This window comes from Seriola aureovittata, chromosome 1 (genome assembly GCF_021018895.1).
Source record: "Seriola aureovittata isolate HTS-2021-v1 ecotype China chromosome 1, ASM2101889v1, whole genome shotgun sequence".
Lineage (NCBI taxonomy): Eukaryota > Metazoa > Chordata > Actinopteri > Carangiformes > Carangidae > Seriola > Seriola aureovittata.
Genome location: NC_079364.1, coordinates 16,865,202 through 16,889,819, shown reverse-complemented (window position 1 = coordinate 16,889,819; position 24,618 = coordinate 16,865,202). Strand labels below are relative to the sequence as shown.

Here is a 24,618-nt window from a genome sequence, read left to right as displayed (position 1 = left end):
AAAAATTTAGTTTTTGTTTCAGTAATAAATGATATCAAGAAAACAACTACTTGACCACGCCTGATGTGCAAGTTGTTTACATTTGTAACCCCTAGAAATTGTTCTTTCAGGATGGTTGTTTCATCATTTTTAGTTTTGGTTCCTACTAATTTACCAGGTGATGAAATGGGACCCTGTAGCAATCCCATTATACTGCCTGTGCATTTGATTCTTCCAGTCTTATACCTCATAGTTTATTGGACGGGTGTGATGAAGCTGTTTGTGCTGTGAAGTGACACATCAAAGCATCATGGTCCCTCCTGACCGTTTCTAAGCTTGGAATGGGTTACTCTGTTCCCAGAACAGCCTGGGATTTATTCCTGCTCAGAGGGAGGTTTTTAACCTTTAGTAATCAGTGTGCGTTAACATACCTGTGTGTGTTTCTGCAGAAGCAACGATACTGATGAAACGACAAAGAGAAAGGTCAACCTTGTCTTTGAGAAGATACAGACGTTGAAGTCCCGGGCCACGGCGAGTGCACAAGGCGACAACAAAGTGAGAAGTTGTTATATTGCAATTGTGCCCCACTAACAGTTAAATAACCCATAAAATAAAAAAAAGATCTCTGCTGTCTGTTGTGATATGCCAACTACATATCAAAACAGCATCTGTTTACCAGTAAATGGGTTAGAGAAGTGTTTTTGGGTTTTGGCTTCCCAAACTGAAGCCCAGCTTGCTCAAATTTTTTGATTTTGAAGAGGTTGATAAATGTGAGAAAGATATTTGTGTTGATTTGAATTTTTAAAGTAAACATTAAATTCTGGCTTAACATCCTGTTTGATTCAAACCACTGAAGAAAATAGTGATCAGATCCATTTAATGGGACCTGTAAAACTGTGAATGTTATCTCAGGCTCTGAAGCTTTGGCATTAGAGCTGTTTATTTTTAAATTTTAAATACTTGCCCTTTACCAAATAACTGAGTGCAAATCAATTGCAAATGAATAACTGAGTCCAAATAATCACTTTGCGCTTTTATTTCTAATGGATCAAGAAGAAATAACCAATTCTAAAACATCTGTCTTCTGTCAGTCCTTGGACCTCGCTGCACAGACCAAAGCTCTGCAGGAACAAAATGTTGAACTGGAGAAAGAAATGGCTGAACTGAAGAGACAACTTGAACAGCTAACCATGGTAACAACAGTCTAACTGTAACTGTGCCTCTGACACAACCCTGATTATGTTGGCATGTCAGTTTATTGCTGAACTTGTTTGAGAATATCCTTTAATCAAGAGTTTGGTTGGAAAGGAGATTTAAGGGATTACCGTTCAACTTGTCGAATTATCAGATATTTTGGGACTGAATAGAGGAATAAACAAGCTACTCCTTGAAAACCTGTAGTTCTGTAGTGTGTGGGTGTTTAAATGAAGTCAATCGGTATTAAAAATGCTGTTTTTTTCCTTTGCATTAAAGGTTAAATATTTTAACGTTTTCTTTGGGGTACAAATGTTTCAGTTCATTTTCACAGCATATATATCTTATACGCTTTAAAAAAAAAGAAGAAAACAATGAAAATGACCAAATCTTCAATGAATTGGTACAATCAAGTCAAGGGGATGTAAAAGACTGAAACGTCAACATTAATATTTGTGTGTTTCACCATCAGAAGAATCAGGCTGACAAGAAGACAGCAGCGGGTTTGAAGGAGCTGCAGCAGGAGCTGGAGCAGAGCACAGAGGAGTGCAAGCGTCTGAAGGAAAAACTGGCCAAAACAGAGGCTGAGCTCCAGACAACAGTCGAAGAGTAAATGCAAAGTTACAGTGCTGGAGAATGGTTGATCAATAATGAGCAGCATGTATTAATCCACTAGCTTAGCTTTATTTAGCATTTCAAGGATGTTGTGTTGACTATTTTAATTGTCATTACCAGCATTTTTACTTTTGTTAAACTCAGCTAGAAACAGGTGGCTTTGAGACAAAACACCCAAGCTCAGCTCCCATGACTGGTATTGGTTGTATGCCCCAATGAACACATCTGGCAGTGTTTGTGGTGGGAAGCTGGTGAGGGATTGTGGACTTGTTTCTTCATTATTAATCTCTACCGATTTGTTAGGGATCCTGCACAGACAGAGGTGGGAATAGGGAGGGATAACATGAACTTGTTGCACTTTACACCCCCCTGGTGAAGCTGCTCGTTGGCAGGCGATTTGAAGAAGCAGTGTATCAGAAGAACCTATTGCTGTTAGCACCCTCGACAAGTTACATAATAAAAATAATAATAAATAGCTTGACCTGACTTTTCCATGTACTCTCACGCTGATACCAGTGTAGGATGTCTGTTGATGAAACCTCTCAGACTGTTTATAGTTACTAAAACGGTTACCATGCCTTATTATACAGGCCTTTGTGTCCTTCCTGGTTTGTTAGGTTTATCTTTTGCCCTTCATATTAATGTTTGTGTGCTTGGTGACTTGGCACAGTGTTGCCACTACAGATAGCTCTCTGGTTTTATTTGAGCTTCTCCATATTTCAGATGGGAATATTTGGAAAATTGCCTATCTTTTATTTTCTGTGTTATTGGGGATTTACATGCTATAGAACTCTGGACTCCTTTAGTTCTGCCTCCTAATGTGTTGGGCCTTTATTGTTGATTAATTTTTTGTACTAAATCCAGGATCTTTTGCTTATCAAAGTTTTCATTGAAGTTTTGTTTCTTAGTTGGAATTCATCTGTAGTTTCAGCTTTACTGTGTTTCTTTCTTAGGATTATTGGCCCAGTAGCAAACATCACTTAACTGCTCTGAATCTATGCATTTTTTGACTATTAATTTGTGCCTTTATTGGACAGTTGATAGTAAAAGGAAGGCAGGAAACATGGGCGAGAGAGAGGGGTATCCCTCGCTCCCCTCTGAATAGAGGAATAGATGTTCTTCTTTAGTCTACATTGCTGTGTGGTGATTTGTTTGAGGTGCCTCACATCACTTATCACCCTCTCCCTCAGTGTTGTCATGTAGAGGCAGATTAGACATTATTGGTTTGCCATTGTTCAGGTATTTGTTTTAACCTCTGCACTCTGTAGGTATCACATTCAGACCCAGCACAGGTGTTGCTATTTGTATGTGTGAATTAAGTTGCAGGTGCATTGGTGTGTATGTGCATATGTACAGTATGTAAAGGTCTTGTACTTTGATGTGACATGTTGTGTGGTCTGTCAGGCTGTTCCAGGTGAAGATGGAGAGGGAACAGTACCAGACAGAGATCAGAGACCTGCAGGACCAGCTGTCAGAGATGCACGACGAGCTTGACTCGGCCAAGAAGTCAGCTGCTGATGGAGAGAAAGACATCATTATAGCGGTAATGCACAGTGTTCATTGTTTTAGAGGTGAAAAAATTACTTTTATTGGCAGTTGCCATCAGAGACTAATTATGGGAATACAAAATTGGAACTGTATATCAAAGTGATCACACTGTTCTTGAGTATTTCTAAAGGTCTGCATTCTTTCGTGTCTTTAACTCTAACATTACAATTTCTTTATCTTTAAACAGTTTAGTAAATGTGTTTGTAGGCGTCAGTTGAGTAGGCGGTCCTTCAATGTGGCCCTGGATGCATTTGCGTTCACACTGTTGAAAGAATGTGGCCACATGTGGCTCAGACCACCTCCGCATGTGGTCTGAGTGATTAGATCTCAAAAATGCCTCAATGTGTCTTGGGTGTGTTCACACCTGTAGAGCTGTCCACTTGTGATCAGATGACCCGAGATGGATGTTAATTCCAGGTCAGAACAGGGCCATGGTCACACTTGGCAGGTTAACTCCAGTCTGATCCTGAAAACTGCAGCAATAAAAAGTGACCAACCTGTACCTTTTTTCCACAGGACATGATGCAACTCAAAGTGGAGATGCAGGAAGTTCTCCTGGCCAAGGAGGAGCAGGAGGAGGTGCTGAGGAGGCGAGAGAGGGAACTTACAGCTCTGAAAGGAGCCTTAAAGGAGGAGGTGGCTGCTCATGATCAGGAGGTGGACAAGATGAAAGAGCAGTATGAAAAGGAAATAAGCAGGCTGCAGACGTCTTTAGAGGACGCCAAGCAGGTAATCAGCCTCTCGTTTGTTTCCCCTTACTCCCCTCCCCTCCAGTTTGACTCCTTGCATTCCCTCCTCCTCATTTCCTTTGCTCTCACCCTCCCCCATTCCAGAAACACACCCTGTCACAGAGGAGTGTGGAGATAAGCGGCTCATCAGGGGAGCTGTAACTGTTTTTGTGTGTGTGTGTGTGTGTGTGTGTGTGTGTGTGTGTGTGTGTGTGTGTGTGTGTGTGTGTGTGTGTGTGTGTGTGTGTGTATGTGTGGAAAGTTGTACTATATGTTAGTCATGAGAAATTTGGGTGTTGCTCTGATTTTAAAACAGGCAAGATTCAATGTATCCAGAATAACATGCAACACCTGTACGTAGCCTACGACTCTTCAGTCTCCTTCAGCTGTAGCCAGTCGCCAGTTTGCTTTTCAATATTTGCAGCGTCCCCCCCAAATTTCTGTTAATCCTTTGAATTTTACTTATACTTTTATAATGTGATAAGCAGATAGGCTTGCAATGTTAATCACAATTCAGAGATTCCATGATTTGGTTTTGCAGGCTTGTAGAGAGACGCTGTATAAAGAACATAAACCTCACAGTTTTTCATGGTGATATAATTGCACTGCGGAAACAAGGTAGTTGAAACACACTGATCGTCATGGGATAGGCTACTCAGCTACAGCAGCGAGACATTTTTTCAAATGACACAAGTGAAAATTAAGCTATGCTTGAGTTTACTCACTTGAGCTGCGTCAACAAAACAAAGTGACAAAATGAAAACGAAACACTATGTAACAGTCCAATGTAGCTCGTCATCATCTTTCATGGGAAGTCTGTCTTGCCAGTGAAGTGTGAAGGTGTTTTCTTATCTCAGCTTGTTCCTCTTGGAACAGTTTACAGGAAGAATGATGCTTGATAATAATATTTAACAACATTTATCTTTATATGAAAATGCTACTGCTTCACTATCAAGGTCACTATAGTATACACAGTTTTCATTTTATTCTTACAATAGTGGCAAAAAATAAACTTCTGAAGAGCTACACATTAGATTTACAAATTATTAGGAGAGTAGTACCAGTGATAGATCTGCCATTATTTGAATGTAAATGATCAGAAGTGTATTTATTTCTAGAGAAAGCAGGGAGGATCTGTCAACTGTTGTTTTGAAAATGGAGGGAGGTGAGTTCAGATGAGACGGGCAGCAGTGCATGGCAGGGGACAGCACACTGAAAGGACTGAAAACACATTGTTTTCAATAGGACTCACGTGTGTCCTGTTTGTCCCAAAGAGTGGAAGTTGTCCTTGTTCTCGGCTTCCTGCAGGCCTGTTGGGGGTCTGCAGCAGTGCTGTGCAGCAAGAGTCTATGAGAACATTTCCTCTTTGTTAAACAGAGGTACAGCTCCCCCGAGGGAGTATGTCATCAGGGGTTTACCCTTAGTGCTTTGTAAACACTTGGCGAGATGAAGTCATTGTTTGTCTTTCTTTCAAGATATAAAATAGATCTCACTCATTGGAGCCTTTCCTTTATGTCTTTGAATTAACGTTCTGTCTTCAGGTTAGACTTTGTGAGACATTTGTAGATTAGAAGACTGTACCTATCAGTAGAAACATTAACTCAAATTCATCTATACAGGCACCATTTATGTTGTATCTATTTATATTTGCTGTGTATGTTTGGGTAATGTGCAAATGGATGATAAGATATAGTAAATCAGCAAATATCTACATATTATATATTATGGTTACCTATGTAATGAACATACACCATGATAAACGAAAAAGCTAAAACAGATCTTGCAAAATAGTAAGATAAATATCACCATGAAATCGGAAGCCTTTTGAAGTCCAAAATGTTCACAGCATGTGGACAGTAGTCTGAGCTACATGTTTTGAGAAAGTCTCATGTACATCTCCACTTTGTGTAAGAGTGTCAGACAGAGAAAAATTATTTAAAAAAAAAAAGTGTTGCCTCCTTCTTTGTGTGGCCCTGAAGTTTGCGCTGACCAGAGTGGCCCATGCGGACAAGAATGCTGGAAACTGGAGCAACAAATTGTATACTCTGTATACTAGTTAATTGCAGTGGCAAGCCATCACTAATCTAATGAGCTGCCGTTCCTGAGTTGCGTCGTGTCCCCTCTTCTTTCTCTGCCCTCAAAGAGTGGGGGTAATTGTGGACCTCAGTTGATAATGAATGATGAGTTTGTTTCACACAATAATAGCAGCGGGGGTTGCTGAATAAGTGGGTCAGTATGTTGTAGAAAAGGGGATGCGTGGCCAACCCAGTTGAAAGGACTGGGGGGCCTGTTTTGTGTCTTAAATTGAAAGCTGCATTGTGTTTTCACTGAGCTGAAATCTGTGGAATTTTACCAAGGTTTAAAAAAATAGTGGTCATACTTTCTTGAGAAGATATGACTTTGCTTATGTTATCAAGTATCACTAACCTCTGCTAAGACCTCTGCACATTTGGTAGTGGATTTCATCTTTCGTGTCAGCATGTGCTGGTATGCAAAAAATGTGAAAAGATGAGGTGCGGCGAGTAGAGAGAGGGGTTTGTTTCCAGGAATGTCGGGGTCAAAGTGGAGAATATGCACCCTGCAGACCTCCTCCTTCCCTCAGCTCCAGCTCTGTTACAGTGTACGCGCTCCAACCTGCGGGAGAGGCTCGGATCTTTTCATTTATGCCTCTTCATGGTGCTGCAGTTGCATCTCCATCTCTGCAGTGCTCAAAACTCTCAGTGTTAGAGGCTTTAATAGGTCTCAGCCATACTCTCCCTTTCCAACTGTAAAGACAGAGCCTTGTTCTTATCACACCATTTCCAGCTCTTGTTATGTTTCACCTACAGCCCCGAGCCACAGTGTGTAACATGGCCACATTGTTATCATGCTCTCATCTGTAACCTCAATCCCAAATGCTGTATTTTTTCATTTCCTAACTCCACAGTTTCCACACAAGACTCTGCAGTGATCTCCCGCTCACCAGTTCATTTTCTGGCCCGTGCCATTCTCGCCCGTATCTCAGCTCGCCTCTCGAGTAATCTCTGCCGGTGTGTGAACTGAAGTCTCACTGTCTGATCATCAAACTTACGTAGCCCAGAGAAGAGTTCCCCCTCAGGCTTGTTTTGAAAGTAAGGACTCCTGCATGAGTCTGTGTGTTTGATGATAGCGCTATATTTCCCAGCATAGCTTTAGGAACTGATTTAGCAGGCAACTGGAAAGGGGAGTAAGGAGACGCAGGGCAGCGAGCGTGGAAGGAAATGATGGAGAGGGTTTCTGGATCATGACAGAGACGGCAAGGAATTAGTCATTTATCCTTGCTGAAATATTACTTCTTCCAGGTCTTCAAATAGCTTTATTGATAACTTTATAGATTAATGACATCAAACAATCTGAACAGGAATTAAAATACCTTGCAGTTAAGTCAGAAAGTGTTCAGTTCAGAAAAAGGCTGCATGGCCATATCAGGTTCAGGTCTGTGTGGAACCAGGCAGCGGCCTGCATTTTTATGTTTATTGTTTCTTCACTTCGCTACCTGTGATTGCTGATGTGGTGGGAGCCTAGTCAACCAAAACAACATTCAGGAGCCAAGTTAAACACACACCTCCTATTGAAATGACTAAGAACATTTTTTTGTTCTTTTTTTTTTATTTATTTATTTTTTTTTACAATGTTTTGATGTTCTGCTTTATGTTCTGTCTGGCTATGAAGAAATGAATCTGAATCAGGCAGTCTTTTATACATTTTGATCTTAAATTTGAATTTAGGCCAGTTGCCAAGTTGTGCTGACCAATAAATCATATTTTCATTGTCATTGCGATATGAACATGTGCAATAAAAACATGAAGCACAATGAATTTTTTACATGCGCTATGCATTCACACAGGGTTTTCAAGGCCTCTCCTCTCTGACACAGTTGTCAGCACAGAGGCGGCGGTGAAGAATAGCTATACTCGTAGCACTGAAGTGTAATCAAAACCTTTGTGAGTAAAAAGTCAATAAGTTGTTCAGCAAGCTTTAAACATGTAGAAAAGCAACATTTTCAACTGCTGTCATCCACCGCGTTCTGTTTAATACCACCACATTGTGGATTTAGATCTCCATGTTTGAGCTGTTAGTCTTCAGACTGTTGTGTGGGATGTGGTTTTTGGGCGTTCCTTCTCTCATTCATGGGTTATCTTTATTCAAACCTGGTATCCTTTGGAAAACTTGAACACAAACAAGTTTTTCTCCCCCCCCTGTCTTTCTGTGGAGACTTTGAGCGAGTTTTGGTCAGGATGGTGATGCATGATTTAACTGCCAATGAAAAGCCACCAACTCAAAATGTGAGTCAGTCTCAACTAACATTCTTGAGTTTGACAATTGCTGTGTAATTATGTATAAGAAGTATAATGTCTTGTATAGTGTTGCACATCATATTTTCTGCCTTCAAATTCCATGATCCAGTTTTATAATGTAGAATTGAACAGATTTACAGATCTTTGCTGAATGTTTTACAAAAATAAAAGGCCAGATTAAAATTATTAAATTATTATAAATTTTTGATATCCCCCAAAAAATCTAGACTTAAATCTAGTCCCAGTAAACCCAAAAGAAATAAATATTTGGTGTTAGATATGACCCTAACCCTTAGAAAAAAACGTCCTCAAAGTCTCTGGGATGTAAGTAGTGAGATTGGTTCAACCAACCCTTTTTACATGATGATTGCAGCTGTGGCCATAGTAGTCATCAGATGATGTTTGTGGTGTCAACAGCCAAATCCCAAAGAATCAAATTTGGTTCTTTGGGAAGGATTTAGGACTTTTCTTTGTGCTCTTCTTTGTGCTCTTTCTCACGTGCTTTTTATGATCATTATTTTATTCATAAACATCAATGATGTTAGAGCATTTGTACGGCCCCAGTCTCACTGGTCTCTGTAATTTTCTGTTATACTCACGCACCCCAGCAAACATGCAGCTTAGCATTGCACAGAGACTCTTTTAAAAGCAAGACAAGATTTGATTACTGTCCTCCTTTGACCAGAGAAATGCCATTGCGTCTCAGCTGTCACCTTTTAATTTCTACTTCAGTCCTTCCTTTCAGTCCATGACAGGCCTTCTGTTCCAGTTAACCTCAGGTCTTGGTACCTTTTTTAATGAGGGAAGCTGTTGTATTTGTAACACATACTTTGTGCTGGCAAAGCAAATCCAGGCATCTACACTGCCAAAGCAGTTTTTTCCCCTCACATGAGGGTTAAGTTCAGATAATGTGATACCATACAGGAAATGACCTGTACTCTGAACAACCTTGGTCGATTTCATTTGATTAAACCACGTGAAAAAAATGTAGCCTCTTTCAATCAAAGGCAACAGAAATATTTGTCCATAGGCAAAATAAGGCGACATCACTTGTCAAAAGATCAAACCTTCAATAAGGAAAAACAAGATTGGTGACCTCATTTTAAAGGCTTATTACAGCCTGCCATGCATATCTTAGTATCTTTGCATAGCCCCAATCTATTTGTTTATACTGAAGTTGTAAAGGCAGGTTACTGTAACATATATTTTAATGAAAAGTCAATTGCAAACAGAACAAAAAAGTTTTGGTGATTACTTCAGTCCACTCCATTAAAACATTAATGAGGAACATCTTCATAGCTTTGAGGCCTTTGAATGTCAGAATTAGGATTTTTTCTGGTTGTGGTGCAAAGACGGAAGGTGGATATTTAAGCTTCCTGTGTTGAATCAGCTGTACTATCTGCAGGTAATGGGAGTGATCTTGAGGTTGAGTTGGACGCAGAAGGAGAGTTAAATGGACAGTTATCAGTGATACATGACATTTGTGAATAAGACCAGCTTTGACAGCACAGGAAAGAGGAAACGACTGAGAGGCAGGAAACATATGAGGGAAGACTGACTACAGGATGAGCAGGAAATAGAAGGAGGAAATGTGAGTTCCTTTTGGAACTCTTGTTTAAGTTTTTATCTTATTATCTGTTTGGAAGATCAGCGATTTAACAGAGACTGTAATGCATTTTCTCATATCCAGTAGTGCTGTGTAATGCTTTGGACTTGATTCGATTTCTGTTGCGTTTGATTGTGATATGAAGTAAGAGAGAGTTGTGATTGTTGCATCCAACATACTTTAAAATATTTTTTCTAGTTCAAGAAGGACTTCCAGCTATTGTTACTTTAATGTAAGCTTTTCAACACCAATTAATTATTAACATATTTATGTGTAATAAGGATAAACAAAACAAACCATCACTGGGAATATTGACAGCCTGTATACTGCAGGTTTCACTATATTGTGCACTATTCTATTGGGTTTTGTGGAACAAATGTTTTTGCCAGATGGTGGACTGTGGGAAAACATATGGAAAATACCTGCAACATGTTCGTCTTCAAAAAAGAAAAGAAAACACATACAGAGCAACATCAGTAATAAGGAATGGAGTGAAATTACAACATGTTAACAGCTGCCTTTGTGGAAAATGGCTTAATTTGGAGAGACATTCGGTCGGTTTTACAGTAATTCTGAAAGATATTTAACAAGGCCACATAGCACCTGCAAGGACTTGTGGACTGCTTGAGACAAGATCAGGTGTTCAGTACTCCTCTCTCAGAGTTGCATTTGGACTTGGTTACTTGTAGCTCAAATGTATATCCGATTATGTATACAGTTTTTTTAAGGGTGTTTTTGAACTTGAATCTATTCTACCTGATAAAGGGCTTAACCTTGCTGACCTTTATGTAATCATGCATATTACTGTTTTCACAAATATGGAATGAACAGTACAAGAAAGTGATGGACAGTCTGCTTGGTTGTGGATATCTGTTTCAGGTTCATTTTTAGCTGTATTTATTTTTAGACCACCAGCTCTTATTATGTTTAAGCTGATTTGGTGGGAATAGCTGAGAGAGCCAAGATTTCACCACAGCACACGACCTGGGACACACATTCCCCTTCAGCATTCGTGCTGCGCTTCAAAGGCTGCACAAAGTTAGTTAATGAGCAACGTTAGACAAACAGTTTGAATACACAACAGGACCCAAGTCAAACTTAGAGTGAGGGTAGAGGAAAAAGGAACGGACTAGCGGTATGATATTACCACATATTCTTAAGTGATATTGTACTGTTGGACTGACGTCAGCTTGTGTTGTCAGTCTCTTTGTTAAATTTGTTTATTTAAAGAGGTTATAAATAATTGTATTAAATTAAACAAATCATTGTCTAAAGGCTGATAAATTGATTTGTTTTGTTAGTGCTAATCTGTCAGTGATTGTTAGATAATCTTTAATAATGCCTTAACACTTTTAATGAATGATTAACTTTTTGCAGTATTGAATAAGAAAAGAATCAAGTTGGTGAAGCCTTATGTGAAATATTAATGGTCGCCATGCGCGTTATTGTAAATTACATTTATAGTTTTGACACTTAAGTTCACAGGCATTACTGAAACATATATACATGAGATCATGATGATGGTCTGTTAAAATCACTCAATATAAATGAGTGTTGTTGGAATTAAAGTTTTATGAAAAAGAGGCTGAAGTCACTGTATTCCCTTCTGCTTCCTCTCACAGACAGCAGCAGGATATCCCTCTCTCTGTCTTGTTTTGAACTTGTATGACCCAGTGTGGGAAGTGGGACAGGCAGAGGAGTATGAAGGGCTGAACTTGTTGTGTATGTTATTAAAATGGAGCACTGACACACACTATCAATGCTTTATTATTGTAGTGAAAGCTGTGTTTAGCCCCACATCCCACCCATTTTCCATTCCCGAACTTCCACCATCAACACAACCTACAGTACAACCAATGCAACCACATTTATTACTGAACGATTTACATGAGTAGAAATGTTATGGTAAACCAAAGGGAACTTTATCTAAAAGAGATTTGGCCAACCAAGAGTTTAACACATGAATTTTAAAAGCAGCACGGGGAAGCTGCTGTAACATAACACAAGAGAAGAGATCGTCTGTGCCCAAACTGTAGATGCATCAGTCCAGAAAACCACAAGTTTATTTACTTAGTCAGATGCCAGTTTATAAGGGTTTACCATGCTAGAACTAGTTTGACATTAATGCAACTGTCCTGCAATCAATCCTACCTTCATAGAAATTATGATGACAGTTTTTGCTGTTTTAGAGAGGTTTGGTTATTTTTTATTTTGTGTTGCTGAGGACTTGTACTGTACTATACAGGTGTTTCTAATATTAAGTTTACGCTCTTGTTTTTTAACTTAAATGTCATTGATTTGCATCTTATTATTACAGAACAAACACAAACAATAGTGTCATTGAGGTACATAACTTAATGATAACACTTCATATAACCCAGTCACTGTATGAATGTTTTCATGGTCTCTTTGCAATGGGTTTAATAGGCCGTCCAGTTTTCCCATTTTTTCATTTAATGTCGATTGTTGATTTATGTGTGAATCTTTCCATATCAGATATCTCTTCAACCATGGCCATCCAGCTCCTCAGAGTAGGGATTCCTCTTTACGCTACTTCCTTGTGAACTTTTACCAGGTGTCGGTCCTCATGTTTTCCATTTTCATGTGTCAGATGACCTAAATGTAGCTCCACAAAGGTCTTGGGTACATACTGTAATATCACTGTTAACTGCCCATATATCATCATACGGTACATCATAGAGTATATTTTCATTTTCAAACATTCCCAGAATACATGAGTGTGATCTATGTTTTCTCTCCCTTATATATAGGGTCTGCATGTTTGCTGTAGTGATTTAGTTGATTTAGCTTTTTTTTTTATCATTAATTCTCATTTTTTCAATCTTGAGAGATGAAACAGAGTTGTTTCTGGTTTTGACAGAATGGAGTCTGTACTGAGCTCCTTGCTCCTTTGACAAAACTATAGGACCCAGTGAGGCAGAGAAGGGCGGCTCTGTGGCGACAGGGGAAACAGGTCTGACTGGCCTGCCAGAACTGAAACAGGGAGGAACCCGTCACCTTTTCTAGCTCAGGAGGTGACTATGTTAATGGTCGATGATGACAAGAAAAGCTGCCCAACGAGTGCCTTAGTTCAACTGTTTGTACTGATTCATTTTTCTGTGCCTCTTTTCATGTGTTTCACCAGCTGGGTTAAGACTCAGTCTGTTGATTTCTTGAGGCAGAAGTGTGTGTGTGTGTGTGTGTGTGTGTGTGTGTGTGTGTGTGTGTGTGTGTGTGTGTGTGTGTGTGTGTGTGTGTGTGTGTGTGTGTGTGTGTGTGTGTGTGTGTGTGTGTGTGTGTGTGTGTGTGTGTGTGTGTGTGTCTGTGTGTGTGTCTGTGTCTGTGTCTGTGTGTGTCTGTGTGTGTCTGTGCCTGTGTCTGTGTGTCTGTCCATGCTGTCATGCTTTTATGCACACACACACACACACACACACATATGTGGTGGCATACTTGGATGTCAACGATGTGTGTGATGAGTAACAGAGAGTAACCTACCTGTACAGAAAGACAGCATTAAATTTATCATTTATTTAAACCTTCGACACATTTTTAAATAACCTTTTAATATATAAGCAAACCAGCTGTGTAATATTGTGCAATTGTAACTATAAATTTTGCAGATGTCCCGTCTAGTTCTATGTCCACACGTGTACAATTGCCTGCATTCTTCACTGTCCTGACATAAAAATTAAATTGCCAGACCAGTTTTCTAACATTCCACCATCATGCCAAAAAAATGTTGTTTCCAAACAAACTTTTGCAAGACGGTTATCTACTCATGCAGCCATTTTGGGCAGGTTCATTGCAACTGAAACCTGTTATCTGTCGTAAAGATTGAGTCACGTGGTTGTCGCCAGTTTTCTTTGTCTCTGTCGTCTCTCGCACAGACATGTATTTAGGTCTCTGTCTGTCTCAGGTTTTTTCTCCTGCACAGCACTCCACCCTGTGTCTCTTCATTCATAAATTTGGACTCTCCATTAACTCTGTCACTGCCACACGTGCAGACTAACACTGTGAAATTCTGGGTTTATGAAGGAAGCTTGAAATATTCATCTCACAACAGTATATCAGGTGGAAAAACAGATCTCCCTCGATTGTCTACTGACTTTGTGTGGCCTCAGTAAGCAGAGGCTAATGAAAGCTAAGATTTAGTTCCCTTCCCATTTTGGTTTTTTGGTTTATTATGAAATGTGAGAAAATTATGGGTGGACATTGTTATTCTATGTCTCACAGCACTGCAAGTAGCTTTTTGTTGCATGAGGTATTTGAGGGAGTCTAAAATGTTCCATAATGCGTTGTTGTTCCACTTTCTGTTGAGTGTCATAGACTCCTGCTTGCTCTGTACTGAAGCCTTATGTCTTGCTCTGATCTGCAGAGCAGCGCAGCAGTGGTCCGTGAGAAGGCTGAAGTGGAGGCAGCCAAGGGTGCAGTGGAGGGCCAAGCAGGACGGCTGACCCAAGAGGCCGAGCGGCTGCGCAGGCGGGCACAGGAGCTTGAAAATGAAGTTTCTAAACTCAACCGCATCATCGATGAGGCCAAGTTACAGGAGAGCAGGCTTGGGGACAGAGTTGGCCGACTGGAGGTGAGGGGTCAAGATGAATGAAGAGGGAGTCAGAAGTGCAAATGAAGCTAGTTTTATTACATTGCTGGTTTAGTTCAACACTGCCATTGTAGCATGTTATACTATATGACAGTTTTATATGACCTCTTCACAGAGAGAGAAGAAGCAATTGGAAGAGTCCCTGGCGGAAATTAAGGAGCAAGAAGAGGAGATGTCTCGCGCCAACCGAGCATTGACCTTGCGGCTAGAGGATGTGCAGGTGAGACGAGCAGCGCTGTGCTACACTGCATGTAGAGGAATGTGGGTTTCTAGCACAAGCGTGGTTTGACACCTTTAATACTCTGTTCTTCTATAGAGGAACTTGACAAAACTGAGCTGTGAACACAAGGAGTTGGAGGAACGGTTACAAGAAGAGAAAACTCAGAAGGAGCAGTTTAAGAACATGAAGAACGACATAGAGGATGAGAGGAGGCTCCTGGACCGTACAGTGGAGAAACTTCAGAGGGAGGTGAGTGTTCTTGAGTTTGTAGTACAGTAACTTCCCATCTCAGCAGTAACCTCATGAGTAGAGTTTATCTCAGGTCGTCAGGCTCAATTTGAATGTTGAATGTTTCCAATTTTGGTGAAACACGTTCAACTCATTTTGATGCTAATGAATCTCATACATTAATACATTAGTTTAAAACACCAACCGGTCTTTGACCTTATAGGGTCTTCAACAGGACGGAAATAGTAAAAGACTGATTGAAGATGCTTTATTGTCTATGGCTATTAAATTATTTCAATTTATTATTAAAGATTAAGGGATGCAGAAGGATTCCAGTTCAGTGCCTTTCGAGCCAATGTGGTTTTGAGTTTTAATACGATATGAAATCCAAAACTTACTCTTGAACCACATTAACCTCATTACAGTTCACTACATTTCTCACCTCTCTCTCTTTCTTTGGCCTCGTCTCTCTCTCTCTTTCTGTGCCTCTAGATGAATGATATTGTGGAGGCGTCTCAGTCCTCCACTCGGGAGCTGCAGGAGCAAATTGATATTTATAAAGAGAAGAACCGTCGGGAGCTGACGGAGCTGCAGAGGCTCCTGAAGGAGCGAGGACTGGAGCTGGACAAGTACCTGCTGGCAGCCAAAACCCTGCAGGAAGAGGTACAGTGTGCTACGTCAGCCTCATCCAACATAATGGGCACTTGTAGCGGAAACACAGATTTGAATGCTGACACTGCTTTCATGGGGAGACTGGTCAAATCAAGGCCATCGTTAGTCAGGCCAACTGAGCCCTCCCATGCAGAACAGCAGATGATGAGCCATTGTTCCTACTCAACCAGTTTGACCACTCCCACCCACATCATCCTCTCTTTTCAGAGAGCGATGTCATCACTTAGGTATTTCTGCTCCCCGCTTCTCTCAGACCCAAAACATAGTATTAAAGTGAAGTCAGTGAGCTGAGTCAAGTCATTGAAAAACTCTGTTCTTTATTTAAATGAATGTTTACACTCAATGGTAGAATTAATGTGGTGAATCCCTCTGTGATCTTTTATGTGTGGCCTTAACACCATAATGGTAAAATGTACCAACCTCTGACCACCCTGCATTGTTTGCATTCAATCAGTTTATCCTCTTCAGCTCTTTGGAATGTGAAGAATGTTTTTGTTGAAAGTAGAAATAAATGAATCTTGATAATTAATGTTAGAAAGGGGGTGACTCACGTTGATTTTATTTATTTGTCAAACATTTATTTAACAAGGTAGGGCAGTTGAGAAGTATTCACGGTGACCACACAAACAGTTTTACAGTCAAGTGAAGGACGGTGTGAGATATAATGTAACACAGGTAGAAAGCAGAACATTAAAGATCTCTGGTTTCAGAACTCCTGCCATTTCTGAGACCATACTTAATGGTACCCTGTTGAGTTCCTGGATTCTTTAGATGATTGAGTACCTGTATTTTCTGTGTCTTGTGTTCTACTAACATGTGCACAAAAACACCATGAGCACACGGGTGATGTGAGACACATTTCTGCTGACTGCACAGGGAGGAAACAGTTTATTAGAGGTAATATGCCCTAAAAGGCAGCAATGTGCAAATAGATGAAGGGACTGTAAACAAGTCAGTGTTAACGATTTCCAACCGTTTAAAAAAAAAAAAAAAAAAAGGGATATGCAAGTGTTTTATGATAGGAAATGCATTAAACGTGTTTGTTAGGCCTTAAGGATACACACAATGTACCCTAACTCTAACCTTATAAACAAGACTGTTTATAATGAAAGCTTCACTGGGTACCTTTTTTAATACAGGTTTTGACAGGCATGTCTTGAGACATTTCCTTCTCAGGGAGGAACTAACTTCTGGAACCTGTAGTCACTAGTTGCATACTTTGTTTGTCATGCATAACCGGCAGCCACTCAATTTTACGGATTTTACAGCTATACATGTCATGTGGTGGTAAGTAAAGTGTGTATAACAGGACAAGGTCAGCATCCAGGTTCTTCCTTTTTTTCTGTCTGTATCAATGCTCATGCATATTTGTCCAGCTGCTGCACAGGAAGATGAGGATGTCATTGTTGTGATATCATTGTTGTGAAAGCTGTGCTGGCTGGATTCACATCCTCCTCCTCTGCCTCTCCTGAGTAACTGATTGATCTGGACTGGGCCTAGTGAGTCCACTTTTCCAGTTGCTCTTAAATGCTCAGCAGGTCTCCACCCATGTGAACTTGAGAGACCATGACTAAAATAACTAATAGGCTGAATATTGCTTTTTTCTTTTCCTTTATTTAACCAGGTAAAAGTCTTGTATAGGTTTAAATATCTTTTTCAAGAGAGATCTGGACAAGAAGGCAGCATAAAAAAAGCGATATATCATTTTCATTCCCTAGATCGACTTCATTAAATCATTAACAAATTAATTAATTCATTTCCAAACTTGCTTATAGCTACCCAGGGCTTAAGGGAGAATGTGCAATTATCCCATTACACTTATTAGTTCGTTTTTGTGTGCTCAGCTTTATCTCCTTGGCTTAAATTAGATCTTACTTAAGAATTTACAAGATGAAATATGCAATAATTCTGCACTAATGGCCAAATATTTGTTCTGGGTGAGAAATAAGGGCAGATGATGAATTTTCATTGTCTCAGCATTAAGCAGTGGGGGCCAGTTTTCCAGCAGTTTGGGGGGGGGGGGGGGGGCTGCTGAGGTAAACACTAGCTGTGCCGGATTCATTAGTCACTCAGGGGAACCATATAATAATTTCACTAAGCAGCAACTAAACTGTTGGTCACCGCTACAGTGGTAATACTTGATAAGAAGCAAGGTGAACAGTGAGATTGACTTTCAACAGGAGGGCATGGTTTAATCCACCTTTACTGCAGAAGTAATTATAACATGCTGAGGGTCTTTTTAATGAGACACTGAACTCCTACTAGACAAGTTTCACAGATCAAATAGTGTGATAAAATGTTTTCTGTGGTTTAGGTATTTATATAGGACAATAAAATGTGTTCACAACAAGCAGTGATGTTGCAGTAATTTTCAGGTGTTGAAATGTATGGGTGCATTTTGTTTTAGTTGTCCCGCCGGGAAGAGGACCTGCGGCAGTGTCAGAGGGAACGAGATGAGGCTGAGCTCCGGGAGAGGATGCTGGAGAAAAAGGTTAATGAACTTGAGATGGAGGCTGACACAAACGCCCACACTAAAGAAGACAAGTCCCGACACATCAAACTCTTGGAGGTACATAATGATGTCAACTAAAGCCACTGATAAAGGCTTTGTCACCAGCAGATGTTATAATTAATGTCAAATAATTGCACGATTATGATAATCATTTAAGATACTAGAACACGTCAGTAGACCTTAATTAATAGAAAATGATTAAGCTAAATACTTATAGAAAAAATATTTAGATGGCAACACCTACTGACCGTATGGATGTAACTGCACAGGACAGGATTGCTCAGCTGGAGTTGAACCTGGATGAAGAGCGTCACAGTGGAGACCAGCTGATGGACAGGATAGACCGAGGAAGAGAGCAGGTACAAAATGCATGCACACACACACACACACACACACACACACACATACTCAACACATTCTCATTATCAGCGCTCACTTGTGTCACTGACCTGCTGTCCATGTTCTCTTTAGTTCACACAGACGTGTCTCTGTTCCATCTCAATCTGTAAATGATATCCAGATCTCCTGTTGCTTTGTCTTCCACCTCTAACATCATAACTGCAACCACTAATCTCTAAACGAAAGGAGCACATGACCTCTGCAAAACAATTTCAGCTCTCAAATATAGTCCTGAAAGAGCCAGTTCACCTTATTGATGTGCGGGTTGATGGGTTGTATCGGTGCTTTGGTGAATGTGCACACTCTCAGGTGTGTGTTCCTTTACACATAATATCCACACTCCCACTTTACTTCTGGCCTGGATAAAGTGGAAGGGTTATTGCTTTGTAAGGTGATCTTGCATAATCGTTCAGATTGGCAGGCTGCCAGCGTGGTCTCTCCAATTTTCATGCATCACTCACAAAAGACCCTTCTTAATGCACCACCCGAGCCAAAATATTCAAGCTGCCAAATGTCTCAAGTTTTCAGGTTGTGGAGTTCACTTGGAAATTACGCTCAGTAACTTCATCTTGAGAACAAATCCAGCTCTTGTGCTTTAAGTCAGTTTTTATATCCTTGCAAGCAAATGCTCCATTTTTCCTTCCTCTGTGATAAAGCTGCTGACAGAGGCGCTGTGAAGTAAGATTTAGATAAAGTACATGTGCTTTTAGGATTGTTGTTTGTATGTGGGAGAGTGCTTACTGATCAGAGGGAGGATGTTGGTTCTGGAGTTTTTGAAATAACACTCTTATTGCAACCCTGCTGATTTTATGCTAATGTGTATGTCCTGTGTAGCAAGTAGTCCAGTGGTCATAGTTTGATGGCACCTTTACAACTCTTTTGTATTAAATGTAAAACTATGAGATCCAAAGGCAGGCCTGTAAGATTTGGCTTGGTTACAGGTTCCCCTCTGTCTGGAAGTGACACAGATTCAAAGGTTCTGACCAAAATTTAGTGACATCAAGAGAGTCTTAGAGTGGTTGAGTAGAGTTTTTAAATCTCCTTAAATGGTTTCCCTTTTTAAAAAATTCTGGCAGAGAGAGAAGAGTGGCATTGTGACAAAGTGGCATTGGTTCAGCATGAGACGGAGGTCAGTTGTCAAGGCAACGCTCGAGCTTTGTGCAGTCAGAGTGTAGTAGGTTGAGTGCTAGTCGTGTGTGTGCGTGCACACACACACACACACACACACACACACATGCATGTGGGTATGTGCTGGTGTGTGTGCTCTAATGTCTGTGGGGAGGCGCGGTGGGGGTGGTGAATGGCTATGGAGTGGAGGGGTGGTGGGGTTGCAGCAGAGGCAGCAGGAAGAACACCTGCGTCTCTCCTGGCACCAGGTGCTCCTCTCCTGTCTAAATGAGAGTAATCTCCCCTCTCCTCTCCTGCCGTCTCTCACAAAGCAGATTAGTTTCGCTCTATGTTCCAGTCTGCTGATTCAGCTCCCTCAAGCACTGTGCTGGGTGCACCAGTTATAGGGGCCATCGTTCATCGGAGCAGCCCACTGTCACCCACTAATTGGCATAAAATATCACCAATTCTAAGCTCCTCTCACAAAGAAAGAACCATCACCACTGTATCGATTAGTTTTCATCCCCTCTTCTTTTGAACTGGGCTGTCACCAAACAGTCATGTTCATGCAGTCAGGCCTCTCTGAGGCGATTTAATGTGCAGTGAGTTGATATATAATGACATCAGATAAGTATTAAAGAAATAATTTGACATTTCGGGAAATAAACTAATCTGCTTTCTTGCAGAGATTTACATGAAGCTTTATACCTACCACTCTCCTATCACATCTCAGACAGTTAGCTTAGCATATAGACTGCATACAGGGGGAGGCAGCTAGTCTGGTCACAAAATTAGTGTTAATTAGTGAGTTTTAGTGCTGGTAGGTGTTTTTACTATGTTGGGACAGAGCCAGGCTGCTGGTGGTGATTTATTATTCATATTTTCCTTACAGACATGAGAGAGGTATTGATCTCAACTCTCAACAAGAAAGTGAATAAGTGTATTAAACAAAATGACAAACTATTCCTTTAAAGTTGTATAATCACATACACCTTACACATAAACTAACATTTGTATAAAATTTGAAAACCCACAGCCATATATTCTGTACAGAAACTACAGTGTTTTTTTTTGTTTTTTTTTCACAACCACCTGTCACTGAGCGTTGACATGAGAAGGTGGAATGCAGCCAAACAAGAAAATCCAGCTCACCAATTAACTATGGCCCTTTCAGCATTAACTCTTCTATTCTTTAGCATTTTGACTCACGGAGCGCTACAGTGGTTCCTGTTGTGAGTGAGACAGTGCCTGATAATAATTGTCATCGGAGTGTGTGGGAGCGTAGCAATGACAGTGTCTGGACTCGGCTTGACAGGTGGAGCAGATGAGGAATGAACTCCTGCAGGAGAGGGCTAGCAGACAGGACCTGGAGTGTGACAAGATGGCTCTGGAGAGACAGGTACACACTCTCCTGTCTGGAGGAAAAACAACTACACACAGTGTTGCTCTACAAACTCAGTTCAAAGCACCAAGTCATTTAATTCATTCATGTCTTTTCACCATTTTCATTTGATTGTATCCATCCTCACGTCAATGTCATTTTTTATGTTATGCACACAGATATGATTATGGTTTGAACTCTCATTAGTCCAGTTAAGCACCTCTTTACTTCTGTCTCTGATCTCTAGAATAAAGATCTGAAGGGCAGAGTGTCTCATCTAGAGGGCTCCCAGAAGTCCAACAAGGAGGGCCTGGTAGCCCAGCTGGAGGATCGCATACAGGAGCTGGAGGAGAGGCTGGAGGGGGAGGAAAGGTGAGATGAAAACTTCAGCTGGGAATAGAGATGAGTAGAGATGAGGCGATGGAGGAGAAAAACTCTAGGGAAAGGTTTGAATGAAAAGTAGAGGTTCATTAGGTTGGGGTTGACCCCTAGGTAGTGACTTGTAGGTTTCAAGTGATGTTAGAGTTTATACTGAAGCACTGATGGACTTCACAGCTAGTTATGGATTTATGTTTTGCAGATCTGTTGGTAAGGGAGCTACACAGGGTCTTTTAAATGATTAGTTAGAGTTATCATCAGACTCTAGGTGATCAACCATCTCATAGTTATTTGTGTTTTAAAATTTATGCAGTATGATGATCCATCACACTGAATGTGTTACAGGGAGCATGCCAATCTGCAGCTGGTGAACCGCCGACTAGAAAGGAAGGTTAAAGAAGTGATGATGCAAGTTGAAGAAGAACATCACTCATTACAGGATCAAAAGGACCAAGTATGTAACACACACCCATTCCGCAAAGATTTAATATCTGTCTTTCAGCCACACAGTGTAAGTAATCGTTGATCTTCAACCATTTTAACACGCTCCATGTTGTTTCTGTCTTGAAGCTGAATCTGCGTCTAAAGGCCCTGAAGAGGCAGATGGATGAGGCTGAGGAGGAGATCGACCGCCTGGAGCACAGCAAGAAGAAGCTGCAGAGAGACCTGGATGAGCAACAGGAGGCCAACGAGCAGCTCCAGAGCCAGCTCAAATCGATGCGAAGTGAGATGAGGTAAACGCATACAGCTCTATCCTTAATTAATTGTCCATAACAGACAGATCAGGGCTTTAAAATAAGAAAAGCTTAAGGATAACACAGACATTCTCAGTGTCCTAGTCATAGTATTGTTCTGTCTCATCCAGGCGTAAGAACACGTCTGCTCCGCTGCTCAACAACCTTGACGACGACGACGATGATGACATCAGCACTGATGGGGAGACATACTTCAGCTCATCCTCAGGGTACAAGCGCTCCTCGAGTCAGGACAACATCTTGTCCACCTTCACGTTGTAAACAAGCTCTTAAGTCAAGAATGAAGCTGCTTTATATGCATCACTGTCGGACCAAACAGCTGGAGAAAAACTCTAGATATTACACTAAAAGATCAGTGTCAATATTCAGAGACTTCCCAGCTAAGTGAGATTATTTGAAATATTGTATATGAAAATCCACACTTCAACAGAGTTCATAAATTCACTTGGATGTTAAATCTGGGTATTGTCTCGTGTCCACAAATTCACTCTGTTATTTGAGCAGCTGAGATTAATGGATGAAATCATAAATTTTGATGTTTTATCCTGTCCTGTAGAAATTAAATGTACATACTGTTTAATTTGGCAACTGCACATTCTTACACAAAGTCTTACCTGTCCAAGATTGTCAGTTGCTTCGTTAACAAATGGATTACAAATGCTTGTCGATGATTATTCTAGCATTAGTTATTTTGAAAACGCTTCTTTAATGCACTGTAAAACAACACAATCAGAACTGCCTTTGTGAACAATATCAAGTTATTAACACTTACTTTTTTATGCCTATCAAATATGTTAAATTTACATACAATATCTGAACATAATTTTTTGTATTATTCAGTTAAATAAAATATATTTACCTTTTTTGTTTTAAATGAATTAAGATCAAATCCAAAAATATGAAGTGAAGAGCGTCAGGATATTTTCTTATTTATTCATAGTTGAATATACAAAATCCCGGCTCAGTGAGGTTTTTAGGGAACAATAAATGAGGGACTTTGTACACATCCATTTTTATACAGTTTTGTATTACTGATGACCAATAATACTGTCGTTCCATTCAATTGTTATCAACAGAATTGCTTAGTAATTAGCAGGTTACTCATATATTAGTGACATCACAGTATTGCCTATACATTTACTGGAAAAGGCTGCTTCATGCGATTATGTGGCATCGCCTTAATTAATGTCTGATTACTGATTCTGAATCAGACTTTTTTTTAACAGTTAGAGCACTGAATAAAGCCACAAATATCGAAACCATTTCATCTCTGAAGACATTTTTATACTGGAAACACTTACATATAACTTCTATCTCTGCTGATTTCTGTCCTGAATGGGGACGGTGTTAATACTGAGCATGGGGACAGTCTTTTTGTTTAACCTCATTTGTGTGTATTTGAATTGTGCCACTCTGTACATAAGTCCTTACAGGTCCTGTAAAAGAACATATTTGGACCTCCTCAAATTTTCCTTTAACTATATGAGGGAATTTCTTCAGATGAGATAAACGGACAATCGATTTTTTTTTTTGCTACACTGTGATGATGATGATAATGATTTGCACTCTCTGTTGTCTCTTCATATGCCCAAGTCTGACACCTGCGGAGGGGGAGAGTGGATTGAAACAAATTCCTGCCACTACCTCTCTATACACATTTATATGTTCATAAATCCTGCTGAGACTAAAATAAAGTTACTTCCAGTTACTCTCACATGCTTTTTTCCTGGTGAATAATTCTTGCCAACTGACATTTAACATTTAAAGATCCCCTCCGGACATAAAACTACGGAGAAGCGTTCCCCTTTAGCAGATGAATCTTAAAACTGCCTTCTAGTGTCAAACTCTGCACATGCACTTTCTCCACAGTGAAGCTCAAAACCTCCAAGTGAGCAGAACAGGTTTTCTTCAGTGGGCGGGGACTTTAACTCCTGCATTCATTTTTACTTGAATAAAGGTTTTAATCAGCAAATAAAACAAAAAAAACATTGACTTTTATCATCTGCATTAACATGTATGTAGGATTGTAAGCTGATTGGGGTGGAGCTGATTTTATATGATGATTTATTTATATGTTGATCATATTGTTTTGTTCAAGGGGGGAAAAATCAGCGGTATAGTTGTATTATTTCAACCTGTTTCAGAGAGAAATCAACTTGTTTTAAGAACTAGCAACAAGTGATACAACAAGAGATCAGAAATTCATGAAACTATAAAAAATATAGAAACAGGTTGATGTTATCTCATCACCATGGCTAAGGTCCTATATTTTACACTTTTCCAGTGTTTCATTTGAAGTTTTGAGCGCCATAAAATAATATATTTGTAAGTACCCAAAGTCTCATCCTCTCTCAGGCTTTTCTCTGGAGCTCTAACCGTA

At 40.1% G+C, this 24,618-nt stretch overlaps 1 protein-coding gene across 2 annotated transcripts in view; it reads left to right on the top strand.

The window, feature by feature from the left end:
* cgnl1 (cingulin-like 1) overlaps positions 1 to 23,952 on the top strand; it is a 29,952-nt gene extending 6,000 nt beyond the window's left edge. The window contains exons 4-19 of one of the 2 annotated variants that reach the window (XM_056374875.1): positions 429 to 534; positions 1,071 to 1,172; positions 1,646 to 1,782; positions 3,193 to 3,331; positions 3,853 to 4,065; positions 14,362 to 14,568; positions 14,702 to 14,806; positions 14,903 to 15,055; positions 15,527 to 15,697; positions 18,114 to 18,275; positions 18,488 to 18,577; positions 21,040 to 21,123; positions 21,353 to 21,477; positions 21,829 to 21,937; positions 22,054 to 22,217; positions 22,349 to 23,952. In XM_056374875.1, coding sequence (XP_056230850.1) covers positions 429 to 534; positions 1,071 to 1,172; positions 1,646 to 1,782; positions 3,193 to 3,331; positions 3,853 to 4,065; positions 14,362 to 14,568; positions 14,702 to 14,806; positions 14,903 to 15,055; positions 15,527 to 15,697; positions 18,114 to 18,275; positions 18,488 to 18,577; positions 21,040 to 21,123; positions 21,353 to 21,477; positions 21,829 to 21,937; positions 22,054 to 22,217; positions 22,349 to 22,499 — 2,218 coding nt within the window. In that variant the 3' untranslated portion in view covers positions 22,500 to 23,952. The remainder of the gene's footprint in view (positions 1 to 428; positions 535 to 1,070; positions 1,173 to 1,645; positions 1,783 to 3,192; positions 3,332 to 3,852; positions 4,066 to 14,361; positions 14,569 to 14,701; positions 14,807 to 14,902; positions 15,056 to 15,526; positions 15,698 to 18,113; positions 18,276 to 18,487; positions 18,578 to 21,039; positions 21,124 to 21,352; positions 21,478 to 21,828; positions 21,938 to 22,053; positions 22,218 to 22,348) is intronic. The other variant, XM_056374885.1, reaches the window with a different exon arrangement.
* The last annotated feature ends 666 nt before the right edge of the window (positions 23,953 to 24,618 follow it).